Source organism: Marmota marmota, unplaced genomic scaffold (genome assembly GCF_001458135.2).
Source record: "Marmota marmota marmota unplaced genomic scaffold, marMar, whole genome shotgun sequence".
Lineage (NCBI taxonomy): Eukaryota > Metazoa > Chordata > Mammalia > Rodentia > Sciuridae > Marmota > Marmota marmota.
Window position 1 is genome coordinate 46,088,707 of NW_026000229.1, and position 18,674 is coordinate 46,107,380.

General features: G+C 35.9%; 2 protein-coding genes across 2 annotated transcripts; one reads left to right on the plus strand and one right to left on the minus strand.

The window, feature by feature from the left end:
• Positions 1-6,939: 6,939 nt before the first annotated feature.
• On the plus strand, positions 6,940-7,872 carry LOC107137854 (olfactory receptor 4K14). Its single transcript, XM_015480290.1, has one exon. The coding sequence runs from the start codon at positions 6,940-6,942 to the stop codon at positions 7,870-7,872; it is 933 nt and encodes a 310-aa protein (XP_015335776.1).
• An 8,875-nt stretch (positions 7,873-16,747) lies between these two features.
• LOC107137855 (olfactory receptor 4Q2) lies at positions 16,748-17,796 on the minus strand. Its single transcript, XM_015480292.2, has one exon. The coding sequence runs from the start codon at positions 17,705-17,707 to the stop codon at positions 16,778-16,780; it is 930 nt and encodes a 309-aa protein (XP_015335778.1). The 5' UTR covers positions 17,708-17,796; the 3' UTR covers positions 16,748-16,777.
• Between the last annotated feature and the right edge of the window lie 878 nt (positions 17,797-18,674).

Here is an 18,674-nt window from a genome sequence, read left to right on the forward strand (position 1 = left end):
TCAAGTCCATCGCTCTCAGACCAACGTAAGGCAGAACATCATGGTAAAAAGGCATGGCAGGAGCTTGGGGATATAGCTCAGTTGATAAAGTGCTTGCTTTACATGTACAAGGCTCTGGGTTCAATCCTCAGCATCACAAAAAAAAAAGTCATTCCAGAAAGAAGCCACAACCCTCATGGTGGCAGGGAAACAAGGAAAGAAAGAGGAAGGGGCTTCAGGAAAGATGAGCCCTTCCAGAGCATAACTTCAATACCAATCTCCCTCCGGGTACACTCTACCTGTCTATGGTTATCATCTAGTGCATTCAAACTAGGATGGACTGATTAAGTTACACCTCTCATAATTGAATCATTTCACTTCTGAATGTTCTTGCACTAACACAGGAGCATTTGGGGTCATCTCATTTCCCAGTCATAAAAATAGCAGCATTATACATAATAATAAAAATTCAGAAACAATCCACCTATGCAGTAACTGATGAATGGGTGAAAAACTGTGGTATATATGCAATGAAATATTATGCAGCCATAAAAAGAATGGAGAACTGATATGTGGCCCACAATGATTGAACCTGTAAAAATATTATGCTAAATAAAATAAGCCAGACAAAAGACCACAGCTTGTATGATTCCATTATATAACATCCTGAACAAAGAAGCCCACAGACACAGCAAGTAGATCAAGTGGTTTTCAGGGACTGAGTGAAGTGGGAAAATGAGAGTGACTGCTCATGGTCACAGGGTTTCTTTTGGGGGTGAGAAAAATTCTGGTGATAGGTAGTAATGCTGATTTCACAATCTTGTGAATGTAATAAAGTCAACTTTTTCACTGCTGTGACCAAAAATCTGATAAGAACAATTTTAGAGGAGGAAAAGTTTATTTAGGGCTTCCAATTTCAGAGTTCTCAGTATACAGATGGCCAACTCCATTGCTCTGGACCTGAGGTAAGGTAGAACATCAGGGTGAAAGAATGTGGAGAAGAAAAATACCCCCGAACATGACAATCAAGAAGCAGAGAGAGGGAGAGAGAGATAGAGAAAGCTCTTCTATCTGTGGACAAAATATCAACCCCAAAGGCATGCTCCCAGTGACTCACCTTTTCCATCAAAACCCTACCTGCCTACAGTTACCACCCAGTTAATCCCTATGAAGGGATTAATGTGCTGATTAAGTTAGTGCTCTCATAATACAATCATTTCCCCTCTATAATTTCTTGCCATAATAGTTATGTAAGTCAATACCTCTATTTACTACCTATAGATTTTGCCTATCTAGTTATCAAAATAGACACCTACCAGTCAAGAGCTCTGTCTTGTTGCACACTGTTGAATTATGATGATTTCCTCGCATGGTTACACACTACATTGGGGGCTCTTAATTTCAGCCTCCTGTTGTTGTGCTTAACTATAAGGAGTCTATCATTTGAAGATTGAATGAAAGATTGCCTCTGAACCTTCCTTTAAAATATGGTTAGTGGGTGGAGTCACTGGCTTTATAAAATATATCCTTTGATTGTGGCAAGCTTTCTTAGATCTTTGGATCCTTCATTAAACATCTATAAAGCAGTTCTAGCACTTATTTCACTTATTCTGGGCCATCCTTCTGCCCAAATGTCAAAGGCATTAAAGTCTTAATACATAAATTATTTCCATGTAAATAATCTCCATTGTCTGTCCCCATGCATTGTCTTGTGCTTCCTCATCCATTACTAAATCAGCTTTCTTGATTTCTGAAGTGCTTAGTAGCCACTTCATGAAGTTCCTTTCATGGACTTTCCCCTTCTTCCAGAAGCAGGCTCGATTTTCCTTAGTCTAGGATTATGTAACTAGTTATTTTCTAGTAACAGTGAGGCGTGATCTTGAGGTGGATGTGTACTATATTGCAAGGCACACACCTTAGTTGATGCCTTCCCTTTTCAGCAGGCCATGTGAGGGAGCCTTTTTCCATATTAATGACCCAAAAGATTCAAAGGAAAATATTCTCATATTAGAAACCAGATTCTAACATTTTCTTTACTTGGACCCTGACTTTAGATGAGTTTCCACAGTTGTGAATTCAGGCTTTTTTACAATTCCTCCACTCTCATAATGGGTGTTTGTTCTAGATTTTTAGCACAGCCAGTAACTGTGAGCAGTGTGCACATTGCTTATGCACTACCATGGGGCCTTTCATTTTTCTCACCATGGCCTGACTTGATAGCTGGCCTCACTTGATAGCTGAATGACCTCTGCCTGCTCTTTACTTCTTCCAGTGCTTTGGGGCCTAGTTTATAATCAGCCTGCTCACTATTCTTATAAAATAACACAGTCTCACCTCTCTCAAATTCTAGACCTCTGTCTCAACTTAAACCATCACAGGCCAGAGTCTTGCTAACTTAGATGTTGCCCTATGTGCAAGGTTATGGTCATCTTACCACCAACAAGGGCCTCTTGCCATTGGGCCTGTGAGTGATTCAATTTTAACATCCCAATTTGAGCATGTTTCCATAGGGTCACTACTAGTGTTAACTCCCTTAATTTGTGTTTACTTAGAGATCTCTGATATAAGAATTTGAGTACAAATAGTTTTACTGGGCAGAAGTGATCTCAAGAAAAACCTGTACTTTCCTGGCAGATAAAGTAAGTGAGACCAGAGAGGAAGAGAATGCAACAACCCATGTGTTACCCAGCAGCACAGCACTGCCAGCAACTGAGGTTCATTCCCTTTCTGGAAGTCTGGAAACCACATACAACATACACCTAGGAATTAGCCTAGCCTGTGCGTAGAGGATGCTGTAGTACTTATTAGTATTGCCTGGAGGTTGCTTTCCAGGACATTAAATCCCTCACTCTTCTCTTCCTACCCAATAATCCTACCCAATAATTAGCCAAACAGCTTTCAATCAAGAGTGGTAACTGTTTGCATTTTAGCTTGTATATGAATGATATATGCTGAGGAGATGAGACCAGGATACTGGCAAAATATGCTGCACAGTAATGATTTTCAAATTTATATATACAGTCTAGACTTCTGCATTAGTATTTCACTGCTGTGACTAAAGCACCTGATATAAATAACTTATTAGGAGCAAGGATTTAGTTTGGCTCATGTTTTAAGAGTTTTGAGTCCATGGTGAGCTGCCTGCATTGCTTTGAAGCAGAACATCATGGAGAAAAGATGCTTATCACACAGCCAGGAGGCCGAAGGAGAATGGGGGAGCTGGAAGGATAGAGACTAGAAATGCCCTTCTAGGGCATGCATCTAGTGACCTCCTTCCAATTATGCTTCACCACCTGCAACTACCAACACTTCTCAGCAATCCCTTCTGCTAGCAATGGATTCATTGACTGCTGAGGTCAGAGCCCTCATGATCCACCCCTGACAATTGTTGCATTGGGGTCCAAGTCTTTTACACATGAACCTTAGGGAGACATTCTAGATTCAAACCATAATACCTTCTCTCCTGTGCAATGTGCACACTGCTCACAGTTATTGGCTGTGCTAAAAATCTGTGTGTTTCAAAGAGGGAAAACAAACTTACAAAAATTTTGTGGCTAATTTTAAGTGAAAGATGATTATCTGATGTCAATATAGAAAGTGAGACTTCTTGGTTCACTCAGAGGCTGTTTTGGTGGTGAATCCCTTAAAAATTTGGTTGTGCATACACACAGTAGGGAAGTTGGTGTCACGTGAATGGTTGTAAATGTAGTGGTGGTTCAGCAGAACATTCTGGGATATTTGTCTTCAGCAAAGATCCATTGATGGGAGAAGCCTGTATTATATCAATGATATTGATAAGTAAGCAGCCTATCAATTGTAGCAAATGTCCAGAGTAACCCAGAAACAGGAGATTGTATGATACCTGACAATATAAATCCAGAGATGACAAATATTCTGTACCATTCAAATCTGACTCTCCTAGTATGAATAAGTTTTCTTCAGTATTATGCTTGATTTAAAACTACATAAAATCATGTGCAGAATAGACAAATTTTCAGAACATCTGTATTTAATTTGATTATTTAAAGGAAAAAATTTAGTCTATTTACTAGATAATGACATGTGTTATTCTGATTGAATTATTAAAATAATTTCAATCATGCTCATATAATAGGGCAGATCGTTGAAATTTCCTTCTTGTGTTACCTGGGGAAAAGAATGAGATTCATTACCACAAATTTCCACTCTTGGATGATTTATTCCCCAGCCTTCATTATGGGAGTTGACCACAAGTGTCCCATCATTAAAGTGTTCTTAATTCTGTCAGGGAGAGGATATATATGTATTATATCTTAAATTCAAAGAAAGCTGAAGTCTGGAGTTTTCTGTCTTCTTAAAATGATGCTCTCCTCAAATTATCTTTTAGGAGGCAGGAGAAAGATGCAAATAGATCACATCTGTAATAAAAATATAAGTGGTTTCAAAAGCTCCATTTTAGCATGTATAGAAGATGTGATATACAAATTTGGTGACCTGCAGTTCCAGCACTAAGCACCTTACCTCCAGGTGAGTAAAGAGCTTTTGACATGGATGTGAACACATTTTAAGATATGAGTCAAATAGAGACTCATTTATTCTATTATACTTTATGTCATTTGAGTGTATCATAATAATTTGTTACTTATAATTAAATTTTATCATTTTAAAATTGTATTTAAGATGTGTTTTTCTATCTGTGGTTCTGTGGTTCCTTGTATTTAAATTTTAAAATGCTATTATTTTGTATGCAAAATTAACCTCCTGTTTTCTGATAATAAACTTAATACTCATTTAACAATTTTTAAAAGGCCTTGAAATTCATAAAGAGTTCTCCAAAATTAGAACTCTAATGAGTCTATTTTATATTTTTAATATCTATCTTAATAGAACTTTATTGAATTATAATTTATGTATCAAAAAGTTAATTCATTTTTAGAGTACAATTCAATGGTTTGATTTTAGAATGCAGTTGACTCAATAGCAAGTAAGAGATCTTTATATTAACCTCCTTAGTTTTCCACTTGATTATTTTAACGGTCCACTTAATCTTCATTTAAAAGAAACACTAAATTAAATTATATTTTTAAATTACATGTGAAAACTTTTTTATAAAGACTCCCTAATAGAGAATTGCTAATTGAGTTGAGAAAAATCTAGGTGGCCTTTAGGTAAGTGAATTTTTTTTAAGAGAGAGAGAATTTTAGTATTTATTTGTTTTTATTTTTTAGTTTTCAGCGGACACAACATCTTTGTTTGTATGTGGTGCTGAGGATCAAACCTGGGCAGCACACATGCCAGGGGAGCGTGCTATCGCTTGAGCTACATCCCCAGCCCCATGTGAAAACTTTCATGGGTACAAAAAAGGTAAAGAATACAAGTAGAGGTACTGATCTATGGCATGTGTGATACACGCTAGGATGGCTGTCAGGCTAACAGCCAAACCTGCAAATGTTCTTCAGTTGTGATTATGTTCATGATGTCCACAAGGCATTAGTTAACACTTTAGACTAAAACTATATTACATTTTAATTTAAAAGAATGAAAATTAAGATAAATTAAAATCCTCATGTAACTATGCTATTATTTAGATCTCTTTCCTCAAAGATGTTCTCTGAGAATATGATACATGCCATTCTGTAACACATACAACACAATAGTGCTATTTCCATAAAATATCTAAAGAACAAACATAATCTAGTTTTAAGATCTGAGACTATACTGTATTTATATGCAACACCTTAATACACTTTTACATTCAGAACCTGATTTTTTAGCTTAAATAAATCTTGTTCTCTTAAACGTTGTCATCCACTGCTTCTCCTGACTCAGACAGAGATACATTGATTGGTATTTGGGTACATAGATAGAGACACCCACCAAAATTTTTTGCTTGTCTTTTGTTTTTGTTTTTGTGGAAATCAATGGGGAGAGAGATGTGTGTGCAATTTTCTATGTTTGACATATTAATAATTTAGTTGCAACTTCAATTGTTTAAAAACAATTGCCCACTGGCCAGTGGTATCTACCCTGATGGGTAAATAAAACCAGGAAATCTTCATATTCAATCCTCTTAAGGATTATTGGTTCATTCTCTTCATTGGATTACTTCCACATCTCCCATGGACAAAAGCCACAAAGGGAAGAAAAAATGTTTCAACAGTTCTCACCTATGCTGAAGTCTTCTAGAATGCCCAACTACCCCCATGGAAAGATTAAAGTCTGAATGGGGCAGATATACATGTTGGTATGGACTTGTTTATAAAATTCCATCTATTGTTAAATTATCTGTTACATATGAAACTTATATTGAAACAACCCCTAGCTGATCACTTTCATGTGCCTGGCAGTTGATAGCACTTTCACTTAACACCTCTCTTCCCTTCCTTCCTTCATTCTTTCCTACTTTTGTTCCTTTCTTCTTTCCTTCATCCTATTTGCTTGCCTTCCTGATTTTTCTACCATTCTATCTTTCTGCCTTTGCTTATATTTTAATTGATAAAATTATATATATATATTTATGGTGTACAAATTATATATATTTATGATGTACAAATATATATATTTTCATATATGTTGTGGGATGGCTAAGTCAAGCTATTTTACATGCATTCTCTAAAAAATTTGCCATTTTTTGTAGTTAGAACATGTAAAATCTGCTGTCTCCACAACATTGAAGTATACAATATACTGTTGCTAGCTATGATGTTAAATAGATTCTCTTGTGTAACTACAACTTTTTGCCTTTTGACCAACATTGCCCATATTCTCTCACCTCACACCATCTGATAACTACATTATACTCTGTTTTTATGAATTCTACTTTTCTAGATTCCACATATTATTAAGATCATGCAGTATTTGTCTTTCTGTGAGTGAGGACTCCCCTTTGCATAATGTGCTCTAGGTTCTTCCAACCTGACACAAATGACATGATTACCATTTCTTTGTGTTGATGAAGAACAGAATCTGATACCTGGGACAATGGAAATGAAAAATTATTCGGTGGTGTCAGAATTTGTATTGCATGGACTCTGTTCTTCACAATATCTACAAAAATTTTTCTTTGTATTTTTCTCTGGGATGTATGTGGCCATTATTCTGGGTAACCTCCTCATTGTGGTCACTGTAATTTCTGCCCCCAACTTGCAGTCCTCCCCTATGTATTTCCTGCTAGGGAATCTGTCCTTCTTGGATATGTGGCTGTCCTCATTTGCCACCCCCAAGATGATCAGAGATTTCCTTACTGATAGAAAGATAATCTCCTTTGGAGGATGTATGTTTCAAATCTTTCTCTTGCACTTTACTGGAGGGGCTGAAATGGTGCTGCTGGTTTCCATGGCCTATGACAGATACGTGGCCATATGCAAACCCTTGCACTATATGACAATGATGAGCCGGCAGACTTGCATCAAGCTGGTGCTCATTTCCTGGGTCATTGGATTTCTGCATTCCATCAGTCAAGTAGCCTTTACTGTGAATTTACCTTACTGCGGCCCCAATGAGGTGGACAGCTTCTTCTGTGACCTTCCTCTGGTGATCAAACTTGCGTGCATGGACACCTATGTCTTGGGTATACTAATGATCTCAGACAGTGGCTTGATTTCCGTCAGCTGTTTCCTGCTGGTCATGATCTCCTACACTGCCATCCTCCTCAGTGTCCGGCAGCGTGCTGCAGGAAGCGTCACCAAAGCTCTGTCCACTTGCTCTGCCCATATCATGGTGGTCACACTCTTCTTTGGGCCCTGCATTTTCATTTACCTGTGGCCTTTTAGTAGGTTTTCTGTGGACAAGCTCTTGTCTGTGTTTTACACTATTTTCACTCCACTCTTGAACCCCCTTATCTACACATTGAGAAATGAGGAGATGAAAACAGCTATGAAGAAACTGCAGAACCAAGTTGTGACTTTTCACTGACTTCCTGCTTTCCATGGTCTCTCATGCTTCCACTTATTCAGGAGATATAGATTCTTAAATATGATTCTTATCAAAGATTTCTTTCTGACTTGTGTTTACATAATTATAATATGTTCTGTAAAAGGTGATTCACTTCAACAAAATTATTTATATAATTTATATACATATATATGAATGCCTATGTAGATGATGCATAATCGTCACTTTAAAAGTTAACATTTTAAAGTTAACTCTATGATTACCTTTCTTGTTAAAACAAGATTTATGTTACTAGTTATTTTGCTTAAAATGTTGATACAAAATTAATTTTCATTTCATAGTCATAGCCTAATATAGCAATGGGAAATATTCAAAACATGATATATTTGGCACTCAGAGGATAGACTGGGATTAAATAATAAATGCCCTCTGCATTTGTATCCTGATTTTCATAAGCTTTAGAGGACAAAATAGTTCACTAATTCAAGATATTATCAATTTTAAAAATCATATTTTTCCTTGTGTATATTATGCTTAATGCTTTTACTTAAAAAAAATGCTTGCAACTGATAGGCAATTTCAGTAGTTAGCTATAACATGGGAAAATCCATATTTATTAAAAATGCATTTTATGGCTAAATTATTAGGTGTAATAAGCTAATATGTTACAGTTAATATGAATTTGGTTATTAAATTAATACATTTCACCCAAAGTTGATTCTCAATAAGCACTGCATCTTTTACTGAGCTGATCCTACCCTTTGGGCCATCATTTAATAGGAAGTATGTTCTTGGATTCCACAAATTCAGATCTTATGCTGAATTTTTGTTTTTATTTTTTATTGGCCCTTTTTAGTTATACATAACATTAGGATTCATTTTGTCCTACTTATAAAATCATGGAATATGATTTTCTCAAATTCAGTTCCTATTACTTCCTCTTCTCTCTCTCCTCTTCCCTTCTCTTGTTTTCTTTTCTCTACTGTTCTTTCTGCTATTTACTTATAGGTTTTCTTTTAAAATTAGTGTCTTTTGGATGTACATGATGGTAAGATTCACTGTTGCATATTTATACATGTACATAGGAAAGTTCCTCCTTTATCCCATCCCCCTTCCCTCCCACTCAATCCCCTTCATATACTCCACTGATTTTTCTTCTATCTTGATAGAATCCCCCCTTTTTTCCTCTTTTCTCTCCCTCTTCCTCTTAATCTCCCTATCCCTATCTCTCTCTCTCTCTCTCTCTCCCTCCCTCCCTCCCTCCTTCTTTCTCATTGTCTTGTTCCCCTCACCCCCTTTATTTTGGACTTGTTCCTGAATACTACAAAGACTCTCATAAACAACAGTTGAATTTGATTTTAAATAAATTAACCTTCAGAAATTCAAGCAATTTTCTCATAGGTTGACTTGGAAACATCAAACTAAAGGAAAGGATTAGAAATTGAATAATTAAATAACCAGATGAAACTTCCAAAATTGTTGAATAGTCTTCAATCAGAGAAACATGCTGTGGGTATTCTCTGACATCCCTTATTACTGCAACTCTACACATGTGCATAAATATAATAGAACATACAAGAATTCCAATTTTGTCTTAAGATTAAATCCTTTACCTGCTATTATAACAATACTGTATTTCTATTTTATAGACTTTGCACATAATTAATTTTCATAATCAGTTACATTTATGTATATGAACATTTAAAGAGCTTAAGAGGATGTCAATGTTTGCCTTAGTTATTGATATAATACTGACTATTGACAGTAATAGACTTTAGAGGTATTTTTATTTGATTTTTTATTAGATTAATTTTACATGTTAGTATGAGTCCATCCCATTTATTGATTCTTGGTTTTAATTCTTGCACTATAGGAGTCTTATTAAGGAAGTTAGGGCCTAATCCCACATGATGAAGATTAGGGCCTATACTTTTTCTTCTATTAGACGCAGAGTCTCTGGTTGTCTTCCTAGGATCTTGATCCACTTTGAGTTGAGTTTTGTGCATGGTGAGAGAGAGGATTTTAATTTCATTTTGTTCCATATAGATTTCCAGTTTTCCCAGCACCATTTAATGAAGAGGCTATCTTTTCTCCAATGCATGTTTTTGGTGCCTTCGTCTTATATAAGATAATTGCACATAGCCACATCAATGTTTATAGCAGCACAATTCACAATAGCTAAACTGTGGAACCAACCTAGATGCCCTTCAGTAGATGAATGGATTAAAAAATGTGGCATACATACAAAATGGAATATTATTCAGCAATAAAAGATAAAAAAATATTATGGCATTTGCATGTAAATGGGTGCAGTTGGAGAAGATAATGCTAAGTGAAGTTAGCCAATCCCCCAAAAACAAATAGTGAATGCTATCTCTGATATAAGGTGACTGACTTATAGTGGGGTAGGAAGAGGGAGCATGGGAAAAATAGACTAACTCTAGAAAGGGCAGAGGGGTGGGGAGGGAAGGGAGGGGGCAGGGGATTAGCAAAGGTGGTGGAATGTGATGAACATCATTATCTAAAGTACATGTATGAAGACATGAATTGGTGTGAAAATACTTTATATAAAAACAGAGATATGAAAAATTGTGTTCTTTATGTGTAATAAGAATTGTGATCCATGCTGCTGTCATGTATTTAAAAATAAAAGCAATTGAAAAACAAAAACCAAAAAAACAAACAAAAAATTTTTACATGTTAATGGTGCTCTGTGTGAAATTTAACATTTCAATACATGCATCAGCATATATGAATCAAATCCAGCATCCCTCTATTCAACTTTTTTCCCCACATCCAGTGCTTTTTTTTTCATGATCCTCCTGCCTTAACCTTTTGAGTTGCTGGTATTATAGGTTTGTGCCACAGTGTCTGGTCCTTTATTCGCTCTTTCTACTTTCTTTTTTTTTTTTTTTTTAAGCTTTATAGGTGATTCATGTGTACACTTTTAAATTAAAAGTATCAAAGGTGATTCTCATATACATCCACATATGACAATCACTGGTCTAATCAAAGGGAAACTTTGCTTTAAGAAGGTTGAACATGTTTGGTATATATTTTTCTCAATGTTCTTCTAAAATTTTTTTTGAAAATAGAATATCCAGAGAACTGAGTAACCCAGAATAACTTTTGTGTTTGAGTAGTGTTCTTAAAACAAGACAAAATAAAAAATTGCAACCTTTTGATATAGGATTCAGAAAAATATATACATCTCAAATAGCAGAGTACTCATGTAAACACTTGTCTGTTTATCAGACTTATATCAACTTATAAATTTCAAAATAATTACATAAATATATATTTAACTGTACACAATATTTACAACTTACAGATTTTCAACTCAAAAGTAAACATTTAAGCCTTAAAATGTATGNTTTGCCGTGTGTGCTAGGCGGCAGCTTGCTATCTCCTCCTTTTCCTTCTCCGCCTCCCTCCTCTTCCTCCTCCTCCTCCTCCTCATCTTCATAATCAGGGAGTAAACCGAGTCCCGAAGGTTTACTGGGTGTCGATCTAGCGGACTCTTTTCCTGTTTTGTCAAAGTTGGTGGACAAAGCGGACGTGGAGGGCTGTACCTGAGGAACCGAGGCCTTCGCTCTCTTGGCGTCTTGATTATCCGCATCCCACGCTTTCCTCTTGACGGAAACAGACGCAGCGTTTGCAGATGGACCCTGGGCGGCTCCCTTCGCGCCTTTCAGGTCGGCCACTTTCTCTCGGTGCTGCTTTCCCAAGACGTGAGTCTGCCACAGGAGCTCGCTCTTTACCGGGGTGTTACAAAGGGCACAGCTCAACTGCCCCAAGCGGTTGTACTTCGCGAACGGAGATTCTATCCTTTTCCGGTTAGTGCTCAGACGCTGCTTCTCCTTCATCAATCGTCTGAGTTCTTCTTGATTTACTACTCGCTTCCCGGCCGGAGGCCGAGCGGAGGCGGAGGACGCCATCTTTGCGACCAGATCCCTGGCGATTCTCTCTTTCTACTTTCTAGTAATCACTATTTCATAATCAGGTTGACAGTTTTTAAAATTCTGCATGTGAGAAAGAACAGGTTATACTTCTCTATGGATTTGGCTTTTCCTTAACACAATGTCCTCCTGTCTTATCCATTTTGCCTCCAAGAGCAGCTTTTCATTATTCTTTATGGTTTAATAATATTTCATTTTGCACATATACCATATTTTGTTTATCCATTTTTCCATTGATGTGTGTACCTAGATTAATTCTGTATCTTGGCTATTATGAGTAGTCAGATACTTATGGCATGAGGTTATTTCCTTGTTAAACTGATTTAGTTACATTTGGAGATATACCAAGAAGTAGGATAGCTGGATCACATGATAGCTCATTTTTTTAGTTTCTTGAGGAAAATTAATATTGTTCTACATGTTTGTACCATCTTTATCATCAAAATGAAACAGATACTATTTATACATATAGTTATTAAATAAATAAATATTTTTGAACACGTACTATATTCATATTTTAGACACTGAACTAGTTTTGGAAGTAGAATATTTAAGAACATATATTCCAAGACTCTCAAATCTTTCAGTTTAATGGAATGAAGGCAAGTAGACAGGAACAAAATATACATAGGACATGTTGTAAAAGCCCATGAAAGGAAACAACCTAGGTTTATAGTTAGGGAAAGGGAAATGTGTGTGTGTGTGTGTGTGTGTGCTCGCGCGTGCACGCACGCACATGTGTGTTTTCAGCACAGGAACACTCACATAGAAAGTTCCTTAATATCTGATCACATGAGGTTTCAAACCTCTTAGAACTATCCAGTGACTCATACTCCATTTCTAATCTCTATTCCAGTTTCCATCTTTCTTTGACCAATTCATATTCATTCCTGAGGATGAATATGAATCATTGCACTGTCAGTCTAGGTGCGGACATCTCGGGGTTTAGTTAGTTGTGTAAGCTGATATGCATGGCTGTTGGATGTATTAGTGAAACTCAAGTACAAGAAATCATCAGTTTCTGTTTTGTGAAAATTATGGGCTCTGGTATGGAACTTGTCATTGTCAGTTCAGAGGAAGCCACAAATTGCAAATTAAAGAAGTTACTATCTGTGGAAGTGTTTGTGAAATTCATTTCCCATTCAACTCAGGGGTCTTAACCACTGAGCAACATCCCCAGCCCTTTTTATTTTATTTTTTATTTTGGGATAAGTTCTTGCTAATTTCATGAGGCTAGCTTCAAACTTGAGATTCTTCTGCCTCAGCCTCCCGAGTTGCTGGAATTATGGGCATGGGCCACCACACCTGGCTCATTTCCCATTTTTTAATGAGTTGATTTAAATCGTGATACAGTGTAGGCTTTTTTTAAAAAGCAAGCAAGCCAGCCTCAGTGTGGCTTACCTGTAATCCCAGCTACTGGGAGTCTGAAGCAGAAAGATTGCAAGTCTGAGGCCAGCCTGGCAACAGTGATACCCCACACTCAAACATAAAATTCAAATAATATGGCTTTGTAATTGACATTAGGATTTAAATTGTAGGAATTTTAATTGTAGGAATTAATCTCAGAAGTCTGCTTTTCACTGTAAGCTGCCTCAACTCACTCTTAATCACTACTAGCATTAAAAATTATTGGATAATTGCTAATGTCAACCACTTGCACTAAATACTGTTTAGAAAGATTTTCTTATGAGAAAATGCTCTATTAAGGGAGCAGGATGGGTTACCAGAAGTATATCACTAGGATATACTAATTCTAATAATGCAACCTCCTAAAATATATTGTTTATGGCTAAAAGACAAGGTCAATAAGAAATTTCTGAGAAGTTCAAGGAATCTGACATATTCCTTCTTCTCTTTAACTGCAATCATTGATAGATCAACTGATTCTTCTTCTAATTCTCTGTGACATATCAATGTTTCTCTTCAACATGGATATTAAAATAAATTTTAAATCAAATTATTTAACTGAAGCATTTTACTATTGTAAGTAATTCCTACATATTCAGTTCTCAAATAAAACCTCAACATTTCAGGATATTTTTTGGAAGTAAAATTTTATTTCTATGTAGAAGAATTTTTTTTCTACTAAAGATTGAACCATGGGATGCATTTATTTATTGAATAATTATATATATATATATATATATATATATATATATATATATAGTATCTGTTTCATTTTGATGATAAAGATGGTACAAACATGTAGAACAATATCAATTTTCCTCAAGTTACATCTTCAGCACCCCCTCCATCTCTTTCTTTGATTTTTTATTTTAAGACAGGTCTCACTAAATTTCTTAAGGCCATGTTAATTTGTCCAACCTGAATTTGGGATACTCCTGCCTCAGCCTCCCAAGTCACTGAGGCTATAGGTTCAAATCACATCTCCAGGCTTCATTTTTATCTCTTCTTTGATTTCAGATGACATTTGAAGAAAAGGTTAGAAAAGACTTTCATAGAATAAAACTACATACTTTCAACCACTGGCTCTCCAGGTATCTCCCCTTCCATTGAGAATAACCTGGGGACCCTATCCAAGGAAGTGCCTCACTGCATTAAGGGCAGATCTCTGCAGAGTATTGCAGCTCTCATTGGTGGGCTATGCCCTCCAATGTGGTAGCAGACTCTAGCAGTTCACTGTTAATTTATTCTTCTTCCTGGGTTTTTATCTCCTAAATTCCAAAGAATGAACTCTGCTGACCAGGATGAGTGAGTATAACAGTAGGATTTATTGAAGAACAGGAACAGAATTCTTGCAGTGCAAGAAGGAACGTGGTAGCAGGTTTCCCCCACCAAGTGTGCTAGTCTAGTGCTTTATATAGCACTTGGTTCATTGCTATTGGTCCAAACTTTTGTTAATTAGAGCTTGGAAATGGTACTAACACTATTGATCAATTCTTGAGTCACAATTTCATTCAATTTGCTCCATTTCCATTTTTCTCATGGCAGATCAGGAAGGGGGAGGTTGAAGTCATTGGATGGATGCTGCTTGGAGCAGGCTTCTGCAGCAGGCATCAGAACAGCGCCCAGGCTTGGCCTATGAAGGATGACAGGTTGGCATGACTTGGCTATCCTGAGCTCACCTCAGTGCTATCCTCACCCATGCCTACCAGGAGAGCTCCACATGGCCATAGGCTATGCCTGCCAACCGTACCTCAACTTACTGAGGCCACCACTCAGCTGCTCCACTGATTCATCATTCCATTGCCACTTCTTGGCAGGGACCAGGAGGCTGGCTGCACAGCTTGGCATCTGGGGAGTCATGCCAGTGGTGGAATTATTAAAGTACCAACCAAATTCAAATATAGACCCATCTGATTCCATACTCACCTTCCCATAGATAGAGTCAGTATTCATAGTTGTGTATATTATGAATTAGATTACTTAATTATCTGCTCAACATTGAGATATTTTATGGAATTCTATCATAATAATAGTGGTATATCCATATGAGCTTTGGTTGAGTTGCTTTTTATAATAATGTCATCAACTCCTGTTTACTCAGAGTTCCCAATGCCTCAAAAAAGTGTACTAGTTATGTTTCCAAGTGTGGGAAAAGGTTAGAACTTTGAAATATTCTTCCCTAGTCAACATCACATGGATGACATATAAAGCCTTCTACACTAATTCAACACATTTTTTGGTCTCTATTTTATTCATTTTACTTTAGCTATGGTAACAATTTTAGAAATATAACGAGAATAAAGATAAAATCACAATCTTTAATTATTACCAAATGCTCTTGTCTTCTATCTCTATTTGTGACAAAACCACTTGCTGAATTTACTTTTATCATCCCCTGACTAAATATGGTGTTAAAATGAAAGTTTATTCGTATTTTAGATTTATATTTTATTTGTATTGTTTGTTCTAAACTTGAATATCAATTTAGTTTTCCTTTCTTTGAATATAAAGACTCATTATGCAGTAAAACAGGTCTATGACTTAATGTAACTCTAAGGATTCAAGGGGTGATAGTGATATAAACTGTGCCCAATAATTGACAAAGGTGAAAGTACCATATACTCTTTCCTATATGCTTTACAGTGTCCTCCACAAACTAGTGACAATGCATCAAACTGTTGCTACATTAAGGTAAATCCACCAGTTCAGAGTTTCATCATTTATACTTTTTTCATATTGAAAAAATCAACTTTAATGAATAAATATTTGTTGAACACTGCTATGAGCCACATACCAACTCAGACCCACTCACATCCTGTGCCTTTTTAATTTTCATAACAGCATTAAGAAGTAGGTCATTCTAGTCATGGAAGAGAAGAGGAAATTAGGGCTCCCATGTTCTAGCTGATTCATCCAGATTCACTTGGCTGAGAATTAAAAGAGGAGTATTTGAACCCACAATTATTAGATGATTGCTCCCTCACTTTCCCTTCTAGATATCAGTGGTGTGGTGAGGTGACAAAACTGACAAATATATCCCATTAACTAACAAATATATCCCATTCATAAATGTAAATCATTAACTCATCAAACATTTATCTTTTAAAATATTTAGTGAGAATAAGAAACACAAATTTCTCATTCAGTTAAATGTAATGAGAATAATTTGAAACTGAAAAGAAAGTAAAGTCTGTAGCTAAGCAAATAAGAAGCTATTGAGAGCTCAGAAAGAATAGGTTGTGGCAGTTTGTAGTGACAAACTGAGCACAAAGAGATCATGGAATGAAATTTTATCAGATGAAGAGATAAAATTTTAAAACACAAATCAATAGGAAAACAGAAACTATATTTGATTCAGTCAAGAAAAGAAAGCAGAATACAGAACAATTCAGCAATCACGCACAGTTTAGATATAAAGCCAGAAGCAGTGGCATTGTGACTTAATGGAAGACAATTAAACATAGAGGCTTCTGCCTCCTGATTCATTAGTCAAAAAGCAACTGTGGTATTCTCATAGTCTCTCTCTGCTATCAAAAACTCACTTCAGTGTCTCATGTCTCCTATTTTTTCCAAAGTCTATTCCTATCCCACAGCTTTCGCATGGCAGACTTGACCTCTTTGTTCCGAAGTGTGTAGATGAGGGGGTTTAGCATGGGAGTAATGACATTGTAGAGTACAGATACCATCTTGTCCACGGAGAAAGTGGAGAAAGGGCGGGCATAGATGAAAATACAGGGTCCAAAAAAGAGTGTTACCACCATGAGGTGGGATGCACAGGTGGAGAGAGCTTTTCTCCTTCCTTCCTTGGAGCGAATCTTAACCAGGATAGTGGTGTAGGAACAAATCAGCACCACAAAGGAGCTGGTTGATATCAACCCACTGTTAGATACCATGAGAAGTTCAATGACAAAGGTGTCTGCACATGCAAGTTTGATGACAGGGGGGACATCACAGAAGAAGTTATCCACCTGGTTTGGCCCACAAAAGGGCAAACGGATGGTGAGGATGGTCTGGACAGTAGAGTGCACAAATCCTCCCATCCATGAGGCAGCCACTAACACACAGCATAAACCTCGACTCATGACAGTAGTATAGTGCAGAGGGCGACAGATTGCTACATAGCGATCATAAGCCATCACTGTGAGCAGGAACATTTCAGCTGCCCCTACAAAATGCAGGAAGAAGAGTTGCACAATGCACTGGTTGTAGGGAATGAGCTTTTTATTATCAAGGAAGTCAGCCAGAAGCTTAGGGGTTGTTACTGTTGAATAACACAGATCAAGGAATGAGAGGTTACCAAGAAGGAAGTACATAGGCGATGAATTTAGGTAGTTATCAGAGGCCACTGTCACCATGATGAGGACATTGCCTACCCATGTGGACACATAAAAGAAAAGAAATAATAAAAATAGCCCTGCCTCAATAGATGAATTTTCTGAGAATCCTGCCAGAGCAAACTCTTTCACCCTTTCTGTTTGGTTTTCATCCATTTGACTTGGTTTTACCTAGATAAAAAATATTGAACGACAGAACATTAGCAACATTCAAAATAGATATGTCACATCAAATACAAAAATCTTATTTCTAAAGAGACACATAGTAAATCAAAATTTAGATATTAGAGAATTTTCTTTGTTTTAGCATACATATTTTACATCTCTAAATTTATGAACAGGATACTTTCCATTTAGGGAAATCAACAAGAATAAAAGTTTGAAAGAAAACTAAAAACTAAATAAATGTTAGCTTAAATAAAATGTTTGTCAATAAAGACAATTATGCAAATAAAAATATTATATAATTTTACACTGAAACTTTAAAATATGAAGGAATATATGAAGTAAAGTGACAACATTTAAAAACTATCTTGGTAAAATTATATTTACAAAAATATTTGTTAAACTAAGAAAAATGGTTATATCATGAAGAAAAAGAAGACAAGACTATATTTAAAATGCAATAAATTGTATATACATGGAAAACTAAACTATTTAAGAAAGTACATTAAAACTAATGATAAAACATGGAAGTTTATTCTGACAATTGGAATTTTCTTCTTAGTCCTGGATAATTTCTAATTTCACAATGAATTCAACCACATTTCTGATAAATATATAAGCTTTTTTGAGAATTCATGTAGTAATACATATCTTCAAGGTTTATGACATTATTTAATTTTATGTGAAAACCATATATATTTTCATTTTCTCTCTTTGTGCAATTTAACTATTACTTGTTAAGATTTAATTAAATTACAGGTAAAAATTTCACTTAATTAAAATTTTGGAACTTGTTTTAAGAACAATGTCATAGTTTAGGTATAACATCAAATAATCTCAGGTTGTTATAAAGCAAGTTTTAAATGATAGATTTGTTTTTCAACAAATTTTCACTTTATTCAGTTTCATATGTTTAATTTTTATCTATCAAAATAATGAATGTTGTTTAATATAATTT